Raw genomic sequence first — 12304 nt, 5'->3', positions numbered from 1 at the left:
CTCCATGGTGAGAAGCTAGTAAAGTTAAGAGGCAGATTCACTCATGTTTAAATGTTTATAGACCCCTTTAAAGACCATCATTGCAGACTTGAGTACCAATCATTTCAACAACTCTTATTTTTCTCCAGCATAAACGCACATGCCAGTTGTTTGCCAAAACGTATTTGGCTTTGTCATAAATATACAACGGCTTTGCAGCAATATATGACCAGATCTGGCGGGTAGAAGCATAAACTTGGACGATCAGTTTTAGTGCTGTATAAAATCCACGTCAGTCAAATTAGCTTTGCAGCGCTGCCTCGTAACTCCGGAGCCCCGGCTGATAACACAGCTGAGGCTGGTTTAGCCTACCTGTTGGTCAAGGCTACGACTAGAAACAAAGCGCTCAAACACAGACCTCCCCCACGCTGATCATCCCAATTATTGTGACTTTCACTCCTAGCATACTATACTGTATATACTGTATAGGCAGCAGTAACACAAGGTTACATAACATTCCAGGTTGCTTTCTGATCAAAGCCCCTTGGCTAACGTATTTGGAGGATCAAAGGAAAAACCTCTCCAGTATCCGGACCTTCACCAAAATGTACTAACTGTTGCTTGACCCATTGTCCACGTTTCCTGAAAATCCAGAAAAGTTATTTTTCTAAAAATCAAACACTGGCTGTCATATAACCTGCAGCCCCTGGAAAGTCTTTTAATCATGTAGTTCTGTGATAAAATAGTGCATGTTACTCTCAGAACCATCCTGTGGGTATTTATGAGCATATTTAAAGCACAATTATTCTTCATGGATAAATTGTGAGCTGTATGAAGTGGATGAAACAATTGTTATAAACCCATCCAACTTTTCTCCCTCAATTGTTCTCAGCTTGCCAGGGCAGAGTTTCCTCAAGGTCACCATGCCGGCAGAGTGCAGATTTGAGAGCTCGAGCATTAACAGTTATGTGAAGGATCCCGACTGTGGGGTCCTTCACAAGTCCCAGACTCCTCCAGGCTCTTCCAGTGTGTCACAAAGCTGTCAAGGGAAGATGTCAAGTTCTTTAGAACTCTCAAGAGATCCGGTGTCTCTCTGGTAGGATGGAGCCTGACTCATGTTGTAAGGGGGGAAAGCGATATGTCAACTGAAGCAAAACCTCTAGTAGGCACATCCTGAATATTTCACAGATCCATTTGTAACTTTGCTGTTAGGGTTCAAGTGCAGTTGCCCGGCAGGAGTTTCACAGGTTCATGTACACAAACAGCTGTCATTTACCATGCAGGACAGTCAGGACAGTCTTCCTGACTAACCAGTTTTCATTCAAGCAGGTTAAACAGAAATCTGCTGCTTTGTTTTAAAGAGAAAATCCATTGGAAAAAAAAGAGAAGCGACCTCATTACCAGCAGAAAATATCTAAAAGCTGGTCTCTTTGGTGCTGCTGAGAAGTCTGCAGTATTTTACTTTCAGCCTGAATATCCACTGTTCATGGCTCCGCGTTCGCATTCATGCTATCCCACCAATTAGCGCCGTTCTGTCACTCCAAGGCAAACACCGGCTCAGAATCAGTTAAACTGGGGATAATATGGCTCCACAAAAGTGAATGAAGTCATGTATACTGCCACCAATAAAAAACAATGTAACTCTAATTTTCAGCTTGCGGAAATGAGCTCGTGGAGGAAGGTAACCTTTATTCAGCGCTGCACACGCTTGATTCCAGACTGCAACAAATCTTTCACAGCTGAGATCAACCTCTGTGCAGGCTCAAACCTGTCCTCGGCTGGTGCTGCGATGCTGTCGGGATTGGCACGACTCTCATTTCTGCTCTTTTCTTTGGGTAATTCAAGGTTCTTATTTTCTGTGGAAAATCTAAACCTGCTCTTAGAAAATTCTACAGCACCAAGTCTGCCCCGGAATGGAAAACAGAACATCATTTATATCAACATATGCAGGAAACGACACATTTTTGAATCTTAAATGTTACCCCTTTGGAATACTTTCTCTTTAACAGTCAAAAACAGTGCCCTTTTGGACTATTTGATATGGGGAGGAAATAATGGTAGCATAATACCCCCGCTGAGTCCTCCAGGATGATGTCAGTTAGCGATAACAGATGACACAATTCTGCTCTGTCCTTTTATTGAGGATGATGCATCAGGGGAGGGAATTTCAGCCTCTACTGACAGATTGATGAGGAAGGCTGATATACCTGCCTCTATAAAACCCTGATTCCACTCTGCCGCCTTTTAGAGAAAGCACAGCTGCTATTAGGTTGCAGGGTAACTTTTGGTGGTTTTCAGTTGGGAACTTATTGAATGTGTTCGGTCCATCTGAAGGTAAGCTGCCATTGTTCAACGTGCACTTTATTAATTAATGGCTGCTGTTTGATCAAAGTGAATTATTTTCGTCAAGGAAATGTTTTGCCCTGAGTCTGAAAGCTAATTATTATAACTCTAATTTTCATTGCAGAATCGCTGAAAGCATTTCTTTGGGGGGGGATTATCAACAATGTGGACCGCAGCCTTCGTCCTTTGTTTGGGAAATATTTTCATTTGCGGTGACGCCAGTGATCAGCGTGCAGAGCCGGTTCGCCAAACAAATGCCTCTGATCTTTTAATGCTGGAAATATTGAAATACAACAGCTCGCTTCCACCACTCAGAGCCGGGCCTAAAACTTCCCACCCTCCCATGTGTCTGGAGTCCGCTGGAATCAGAGATGCCTTCAAGTACATCAATACCCTGGTTTCCCTTGTGGTCTTCGTCGTCGGCATTGTGGGTAATTCAACCTTACTGCGCATCATATATGCCAACAACTGCATGAGAAGTGGACCCAACGTTCTCATCGCGAGTCTGGCTGTGGGGGATCTGATCCACATTGTGGTAGACATTCCGATCAATGCGTATAGGGTGAGTTCATCCGCCACGTGCAGATACAATAACAATTTCATGCTGCTGTTTTCTCATTGACTAAACTGGGCCTTGTTTCTGTGGCAGCTGATGGCAGAAGATTGGCCATTCGGTGTCGGGCTGTGCAAACTTGTGCCCTTCCTTCAGAAGACGTCAGTCGGAATTACAGTGCTGAGCTTATGCGCCTTGAGTGTTGACAGGTGCAGGGATAATCGCTGCTGTCTTGTCTGCTGCAGTAAAACACATGCTCTGTACACTATCTGTATTTTATCAAGCAGATAAACGTATTTTGCATAAGCCCTTGAAATATTCTGGAATCAATGAATAAATGTATCATTGTTGCAGAAAAAAAGTCCCGGGAGCCTTAACATTATCCCATTGATCTTAACAGATACCGGGCTGTCGTATCCAGGAATCAAATCAAAGGCGCTGTGGTTTCAGCTTGGACAGCCACTGAAATCATTCTGATTTGGATTATTTCTATCCTGCTGGCTGTGCCTGAAGTTGTCGGCTTTGATATGATAACAATGGAGTATAAAGACAAGCATCTGAGGATATGTCTGCTTCATCCAATGCAAACCTCTCTGTTCATGCAGGTAGAGCAACAGGAGCAGAAAAAACAACAGATCAACATGTGTTTGTGTTTCATGCATCCAAATTACAGCAATCGGGTTTGAAATGTGGTGAATGACATGGGCCTCCATCTGTCCCGATTCACTCCAACGGTCGAGTGTCTCGTCCTTACATTATATATGTTTGTTTGTGTGAGTTTGAATCTTTAAAGGAGAAGCCTTGTGTCTTCTGCAGCTCTGACAATGAACCTCCTCCATGTTTAATCAACAGTTCTATAAAAAAGTAAAGGACTGGTGGCTCTTCAGCTTCTACTTCTGCCTGCCGCTGGCTTGGACCGCCATTTTCTACACATTGATGATCAGGAAAATGCTGAGGAACACCGAGACTTGCAATCCCACCAAGCAGGTTAGCACCTTTAGACACCACGTGCAACCTTGTTTCCCATCTTTCTTGTGCTGTTATATTTTGCTGGCATATAAATTTGAATGTCTCCAATCTCCCTTTTCAGAGACGAGAAGTGGCGAAGACCGTTTTCTGCCTTGTAGTTGTGTTTGCAGTTTGCTGGTTTCCTTTATACCTGAGCAGAATCTTGAAATCCACCATATATGATGAGAAAGACCCCAGCCGATGTCAGCTCCTCAGGTGTGCAGAACTGATTGCGTTTTTTTTAATGGCGCCGTTTTACTGAATGTGTTTCTTTGTTTTTGAAGCATCTTTCTTGTCCTGGACTATTTTGGCCTGAACATGGCATCGCTCAACTCGTGCATCAACCCCATTGCTTTGTTTGTAGTCAGCAAACGATTTCAAAGATGTTTCAAGGTAGGTTGCTTATGCACACTTTTTAATCTGATTTATTTTTCCATTCCTCCATGCTATTCATGCCGGGGATTATTCGATCTTGGGTAGATCTGGAGGTGGCTAAAGCGGTGTCATCATCATCAGATGAGCTCTCATATGTGTCATCAAAGGCGTATGGAGTCATGTCTGTGAAAGACCTTGAGGGAGCAACAACCTGGGGGCTTAATAAGTGTAGCTCTTTTGGAGAAAAAAACTCATTACAAATAAAATATATTTGCCACTCTAACAGTTCTTTTCATCGAATTAGAGCTTTATGTCATAAGAGAAAAGAAACCATGTTTTCAAGGTAGTTTTCAAAGGAAAACAAGCCCATAGCCGCTGAGCTTTATAACCAAAGCCTTTATTGTGTTGCTTGCACAGGCAGATATGAAGAAAACAAACTGCGGTTTGGCTTTTGGAAACAAAGTTCCTCTTCGGTAGCATCACAAGCGGCACACATAAAAACAAAATCCTTCTGAATACGCATCCTGCTCCAAGACTGATCTCATAATATTACCACCAGAGAGCCGATGGTAGCAGTGCATTGACCGAGCAAATGTTTGTATGCGTGTGTGTGTGTGTGTGTGTGTGTGTGTGTGTGTGTGTGTGTGTGTGTGTGGTCCTTCAGGCCTGCCTGTGCAGTCGGTGTCTACCACTACGAGCTGTCACCCGTGACGAGCTGCAGACCGTTTTGAAGTCCAGAATGCAGGATCCAGCCTCAGAGCAGAGCTGCAACATCAAAGCGCCCAGGCAGACTTCCTCACCTCAACCTGAGCGGGAGAGCACCTCGCTGGCTTAGCCAAATCTTTCATATTCCTTTATGAAACACTCATGGGTATCAAAGCAGCAGCTCACCTCGACACGCCATCCTAATGATACCTTGCGAGGAACATGCGGCCCGTCTTTCATGCCGCCGTCATTAGACGAACATCTGCTCTGGCAGGAGCAACCTGGAGACAGATTGTTCAGACTGTTCGCCCCTGGGGCTTGACTCACTCCCAAACATTACATCAGATTTTTACCTCGTACCTATTCCGTATCATGCATCACGGTTCTCAAATCACTGTTTCAGGCACGACGTTAACCTGGCACCCATCAGCAGGGATCTCGTCACAGCCAACCCGCCTGCGTGCACCTCTTTTGATTCTGTTTCTGGATTCTGGAAAGATGCTACAGAGCAAGAAATCATTAAAGGGGATCCACAATCAAGGTTTTTATAGGGTATCGTGTATTATTAGCACGTAAACGTAGGTTTTTAATCCCTTCTAAGTTTTGCACGGCATCGTGGGAGTTTACGGCATCTCTTTTATTTCCATCTTGAGAAACAAATTGGTGCCACCAGTAGATTCCGTCTCTGCCACCGAATGACTGATTGATGGTGGCCTATTTTTAATGCATTGTTAAATGTGTAATGCATGGAGACACTTTATAAAAGAACCCGGAGTGGGGAAGAAGGAAAACGAAGATGACAGAATGAGGTCAGAGGGAGAAATGGGGAGTGGGAGGAAGGGGTGGGAGGGGGGTGTGGGGGTGGAGATGAGCACCTGATAGGTCTCCCTGTCACAGGACAAGGCAAGCACAAATAGAGCGCCGCTCTTCCAGCTGGAGCCGTATCTGTCTGCAACACTCTTGATTCAGGCTGCCAATTAAAAGTTTATGCCGCCTAAGTCAAGAGTGCAGCTGTTTTTGAAGATTCTGGTTGTTTGAATAAAAGTCTGTGGATATTTGTGATGTTTTTCAGGCGTACTGTACACAGAGTATTAAACACACGTCATTATGTTTAATCATTATTCCTCCTTTTCGTTACATACCATATACAGGCCACACATGTATGGAAAATTCCTGTTTTCAAAAGCATTTTTGATTTATTATTTATTCTTGCAACAAGGAGTCTGTTGCTCTAACAGCTGTTGGCACATCAAATATAGAGCTGAAGGAAACGCTGGTTCCACATCACATCAAAACAGCAGGCTGCCATGGCCGTGAACCTAATCGATTATGCCTGCTTTCCTTTACATATAAATGCCAGATTAGGCCGTTCGAGTCAGGTTTACGTTTGTTAACGTGACAGATTAGAGGAGGCTTCGTGGGGGGGGGGTTACATTTCCAATTGCGTCGCATCCATACATCAGAGGCCCAGAACTCAGCCTGCTGTGTGGGGTTTTAACGTCACTTTTCACTTTGAGGCGCTGTGTCAAGGCAAATTTTGATATTTCCGCAATCAAAGCGTGTTTTGTTTGTGATTAGAGGTGTCAAAAACATGTTTTGAGAGGACAGAAAAAGTACATGCCTGCTTTTCGGCCCACGCAGTAGTATTTCCCACACGGTGTGCCGCCATGCGACTCTCTGTTCTGACATAAGAGAGGCTGTTTCTCTGTGTCTCCTGGGCTTTATCTGTTTAATATGAGATTGTTGGAGAGAATATGGGAGTTAAATAGGCCCATCTCTGCTGAGGCCAGTCTGTACTTTTTGATCTGCCACCATATACTCCCTGGAAAACTGTGAATTGGCCTGGGCCATTATCCTGCTAAACATTGTACATGAAATTTATCATAAATTAACAAGTTTAAGAGTGCATTTATCTGTCATTTAGATGCACAATTAATGCGTGGCAACAGAGAACGTTACCCCCCCCCCCCACACACACACTTTTGATGCTAATTTGTGCCAAATGCTATCTAATATCTTTAGCCTCCTCTCTGTCCCCGACAGTAAATGCTCACACAGGCTAGATAACAGTGACACAGGTATGCTGAGGAAGGTGACGGGGGTGCCAGCAATGCTGAAGGAGTGGGTGTCTGAAACCTTCTCCAGTAATCTTTGTGCACACAAGTCTCCGATGCAGCTCCCCATGGTGCTGCCCAGACTCCCCAGACTGTGGATTTAATTAAACAGTGTGAAATTAATTAACCGCTGGGGTGGCAGGTAAAAGAACTCCTCAATGGAAATGCTCACACAACCAAGACGAGCATTTCCGTGTTCACTGGCAGTTGTTAATTTGCTGTATGTTTTATTATAGAGTTTCCATATGGACATGCTGAAAGGGAGATTAAAAAGGCCTGGCATGGGGGAAAAACGCGTGCAAATTATCAAAATAACAGCTCCCGAAAATCAAAGTGTAAACCTGTGTTTGATCTGTTCTATCAATTAATTAATTTTTTCAGATCTGTATAATAATATGGTGCAAATTAGATGGAAATGAGATAAAATATTCATTTAGTTATCTGGGGAATCAGCCTGGAGGGCTTTTTAGTCTTCAGTCTGGCTCAAAATGCTGTCCATATGGCAATTATGTACAGTAGTGTTGCAGGAGAATTGGTCTGATGCCTACTGGCAGAGGAGCCTGCCTGTGACAAACTGCTGCTAGGATCTGATGTGAGTTGAGGAAGATAATGAGGCTGTTGTAAGCCTTTAAGTATGGAGACTGCCCCCGGGGTGTCATATCTAAGGGCTCAGACTCCCTCATTGTTGCACGTGCTGCTGAGGATTAAAAACACATTTACTTTTTTTTTTTTCTCCTAAACTTCATCTTTCTTTCTCACAACTCTTTGGACAACTTCTTGCTTTCATGTGGCAAGCCTCTTGACATTACTTTGTGGAGGAGCTGTTTTTTCCCCCACAGTTTGTAGATGTCTTGATTTGACTTTTCTTTGAGCTATCTATAGCTCTTTTTAAGCGCCCCACTGGAGGGTGTGTATGTTCTCTGGGTGACAGAAGTTTTGACAAATGCCATAGTCTAATACAGCACCTTTTCATATTGATCCCATTGGCTTTTCCAACATGAGTTCCTTCACAAGGTTAAAAAAAGAGGACTGAGGATGACGCTGCTGTTGATAATGAGCCCTGTTGGAGTGTAGACCCACAGAAATGGCTGGAATCTTTGAAACAACCAACAAAGCGTCCAAATGTCTGATCATACATCTTAATAGAGCTGAAAAGATCTAAAAATGATCCCTGACATTTTAGCTGGTTCTATTTTTCAGTTTGGGTTTGATTTTTTTCACATCATGATTCCTTTTGCAGGCTGCACCAATTGGTTTCAAATTATAACACCAGTGCAGCATAACCGCTGCTGACTATACCGGTCTGGTTCCCCTATGGCAGTAAAGCCCCGGGTAGCCTCGCCCATTTCTATTTGGCCCAGGTTAATGGTCACACACATTCTATTTACTGTATGTCTCCTGCCTGCTCTATTTTATCCTGTGTGTTGTGAGACCACAGGCTGGCACATAGAACAGTGTTAATAGAAAACAATGGAGCTAATTCCAGTTTAGCTCAGTGCTAGAGGCTTTTTATTTAAGCACAAGGACACACAGCACATCTCTGCAGTGTTTGCAGAGTAATCGACTTGGTGAAAATGAATGGTTCTTGACTGCCAAAGTGTAACTAATGTATAGCGAGTAACTTTACAGTTTCAACTTTGTGAAACAGCCGAGGCATTCTTCTTGATTCAATACAACCCAGCATTTAATTAATGACCATTTGGAGCTCGTAATTGTGGCGTGAAACAGAGGGAGAGAATCGGTCTTGCAGACACTTCAGCCAACGGCGAGGAAACTATGGGCAGATATGCAAATGGGAGGCAAAGCCAGACTGCTGGGCAATGCTGCAAGTGTTCACTCAACCATGGGATTAAAACACACTCAACAGCACCCTCTTTCTTTAATCCAGCCTTTTTTTTGAACCCCTGACCGTTCAGGAGGACAGAAAAGACAAATGACAGGTGCTTGGGCTGATATTGCTGGTGCGGAGCTGCAAGCTTGAGGTTTTCCATGATGCCAGACCAGCATCGGGGAGCGTAAGAGCCGCGCTGTCTCACAGAAACACATAATGAGCTGGCTTAAAAGGCTTTCCATGTTCTGGTTAAGGTGCAAAATGTACTGTCACTACTGTTTATATCACTCATGTCTGGTTGTAATGGAAAACATGCAATCAAATGTAGGACACGTTTACTAGAGTGGTTCACTTCACACTTCTGTTCACGGTTCTAATGCCTCTTGGGCAAAAACACACACATTTATGACAGGCTATTGATGTATTTATAATGGGGGGGACCTGGGGAGCGCAAGGATTAGCAAGAATGTATGCCATCGAATAAATCAACAGTTTCCCAGAACGATGTTCTGCTGAGTGCTTGCATCAAGAAGATGGTTGTGGAAAACTGTAGTTTCGGTCACCAGCGCACCCCCACCTGAGTGCACATGATTTGATGATGAAAGCACAGGTAGATGGACAAAAAGCTCCCCTTTCCTCATCGCCATGCACCACTCCGTTGTGTTTTGCTCTTAGCGCAGCAGTGAGGGTTTGCAGCCTGGCTGCTGGGTGCAGCGGGTCGATGCTTACAAAGCGTTGCTTGTTCCCTGGCCTGCAGAGCTCCTCGGGTAAGCTCGGCTCCAGAGGGGAGACAAACAAAAAGGCGCCAGTGTCTCACGCCGAAGCAGCTCTCTGACACATTTGTCTTTTCCTCACAACGGGGTTACATTCCTCTTTGAGGAGAGAAATGACAGAAAGAGTGTTTTTTAGAAACAGGGCCTCGGGCAAACAAAACCACTGTTGTTTTAAGCTATGTACATTTTTTCAGTGTAAATGTCATTTTCAGTCATTGCTTGCTTGTGGTGGGTCTTCTCTCCACCCCACAGCCCCCTTTTCTCTTTGTCTTGCTTAAACTCTAAGCTCTTTGTCCTGTGTTGCTGTATCAACACATTCTGAGTGAAACCCAAGAAAACTGCCAGCAGCAACAGGCAGATAACGCAGTATACTTCCAGGATATTGCAGCCCGAGTCACTGACTTTAGAGATTATGTATAGCTGTTGACGCGCTGGCTGAAATAAATTTAATTATGGCTCATGTGAAGATTATGTACCTGCTGACAGGTCAGACATTTGGGATTTTGCAAGTCCAAGTACAACTTCATTATTGAGGGGATTTTAAAATGGGAAATGTGTGACGCACAGCAGGATGATTTAGTTTAATGACCATGGCAGTGACAGTGCTATGATGGAAATTGGCCTCCCCCTACAAATTTACATCACTTGAGGGTACTCGGGGCTCTTTTAGTGGCTGCACTGCAGAGCACACACCATCAGGAGGTCCTGGATATGTCATGCTTGTCACCTTTCTTTAAGTGCATTTGCAGACGTGGGAGAAGGATTAATATTATATAGCCTGCAGAAGCACACGGGCCATCTTATCAGCAGCGCAGATGCGATAAGCACCTCTACCCCCATGAAAACCAGGAAAGATCTCCAAGCAAAGAGACAAGCATCTCTTTGTGCCGTTTCCTCACACAGCTTCAGACATTCAAATGCGGCTTTAGAGGCAGATATGGTGCAATTTCACATCTGTTGTAATTTGATGTGCTTGGATCACCCTCTGTGAAATCGTCTTGATTGCAACATGGCATTCAATTATTTAGAAAGTTGCCATATGGTTTTAGATAGTAATCTGATATATATATATATATATATATATATATATATTGTGTGTGTGTGTGTGGTGTGTGTGTGTGTGTGTGTGGGGGGGGGGGGGGGGGGGGGGGTGGGGGGGGGGATCAGAATACCGGTAGTCTTCACCGTAAATCCCAACAACAGCTTTGTGAAAGAAAAAGCCTCCTTTTGTGATCATGTTATTTGGTAGCTTAGCATCCTCTCTTTTTGTCCCCATGGATATATTTATTTAATAAGAAAAATGTCATTTCTGCGGAATTATTTCCTATCACTGCCATGGCACCCATCTCACATTAGTCCACATCAATGCAGATGTCAGGGCGCACAAATTGCATTGCCCTCAAACTGATTCTGAGCTGTGAATGGAAGTTATGGCAACCACTGCTGTCACTTCAGTTTTATCAGAAAAGCCCCCGGTGGAACCATGGAAACAAGATGTGACACCAAAAAACAAGGACATCAAAGGCAGCATATACTGTAATTAGAATTTGTTGAAGCCTACTCACTGGGAAAAGGTACATGATCTGCTCAACCTTTGGATTCAGTCCCACACCTTCCCCGTTGATCCTTGAGCCTGTCGTGATGTGGAAGCCAATATGATGTTACACTGGGATATACAGTAATACTTCACTGTATGTGTGTGTGTGTGTGTGTGTGTGTGTGTGTGTGTGTGTGTGTGAGTGCACTGGATACAGGCTAAATGGAGGAATATTTTTCTTCCTATCAGGCAGATGATTATGCATGATGATCTCCATTTTATGCTAACAAGCACTGCTTATTGGTGGTATCTATAGCCAGCCCAAGAAAGTAAATATTTACATGCATAATATAGTTTAGAGACCTCAGGGGTAAAAATACAAGTAAAGGAAGGTTTTCCTCCATAACACCTCAAATGCGCGCGAGCCCCCAGCAGGGCGTGATGATTCGGCAAACGACTTGGCATCCCCTGTAGTCATAAGGCCAAGGCCAGTGGCCACGCAGAGGTGCGTGAACTCCCTGACAGCGAGAGGGGCTGGTCTGGCATTCTGAGCAGCCGATCCCCCAGTGATCCAGCGTGGTGTCAAAGGTCATGGCTCCTTCCTCAGTGGTGCCTCTGCTGTGCTGCAGGTTTGATGGGGTGTTAATATCGAGAAAGCAATCTATTTTCTAAAACTTCCCTCATTTGCAAGTTAGATATCTTTAAAAAGAAACACATCTTCCTTTCTGGAAATATGAATTTTTATCAGCAGTGGGAAATCAGTTCAGAAGTTCAACAACTCAGAATGTCAGCTGTTATCCCTGTGACCCCTAATTAAAGCTGCTAATATGACGTCAGCAGCGACAGAATACACTCGTGTGTGCGATATTCAGAAGAACACATTTCCACATGATGCTTATCAGTGGGACTATATTATTTTTGTGTGATGGCCGGGTAAGGATGTTAGGAAGTCGTCTGTAAAAGTGTTGACAAAACACAGAAACTTCAAATCAGAATGTTATTTTGAGGGTTGCCTCAGGCTTCGGTGTATGCCTCCCCACTGTTGATCAAATATTTACTAGCTTTGGAGGCTGCTGTCTCCTAAAG

The 12304-nt window shown here is 44.0% G+C and overlaps 1 protein-coding gene across 1 annotated transcript; it reads left to right on the top strand.

Moving 5' to 3' along the window:
- Nucleotides 1-2091: 2091 nt before the first annotated feature.
- LOC130528346 (endothelin receptor type B-like) lies at nucleotides 2092-5777 on the top strand. The gene is made up of 7 exons (XM_057037601.1): nucleotides 2092-2884; nucleotides 2972-3084; nucleotides 3276-3480; nucleotides 3728-3862; nucleotides 3966-4099; nucleotides 4168-4276; nucleotides 4923-5777. The coding sequence occupies exons 1-7, from the start codon at nucleotides 2486-2488 to the stop codon at nucleotides 5091-5093; spliced, it is 1266 nt and encodes a 421-aa protein (XP_056893581.1). The 5' UTR covers nucleotides 2092-2485; the 3' UTR covers nucleotides 5094-5777.
- Nucleotides 5778-12304: the final 6527 nt, after the last annotated feature.

This window comes from Takifugu flavidus, chromosome 1, assembly GCF_003711565.1.
Source record: "Takifugu flavidus isolate HTHZ2018 chromosome 1, ASM371156v2, whole genome shotgun sequence".
Lineage (NCBI taxonomy): Eukaryota > Metazoa > Chordata > Actinopteri > Tetraodontiformes > Tetraodontidae > Takifugu > Takifugu flavidus.
Note: the sequence above shows the minus strand (reverse complement) of the source record. Positions and strands in the feature narration are given on the sequence as shown.

Excerpts from the sequence above, each read along its gene's own strand:
- LOC130528346 (XM_057037601.1), top strand. The coding sequence starts at position 2,486 with ATGTGGACCGCAGCCTTCGTCCTTTGTTTGGGAAATATTTTCATTTGC. Across the intron at positions 4,100-4,167 it reads AGCCGATGTCAGCTCCTCAG|CATCTTTCTTGTCCTGGACT; the intron begins GTGTGCAGAACT and ends TTGTTTTTGAAG. Across the intron at positions 4,277-4,922 it reads GATTTCAAAGATGTTTCAAG|GCCTGCCTGTGCAGTCGGTG; the intron begins GTAGGTTGCTTA and ends GTGGTCCTTCAG.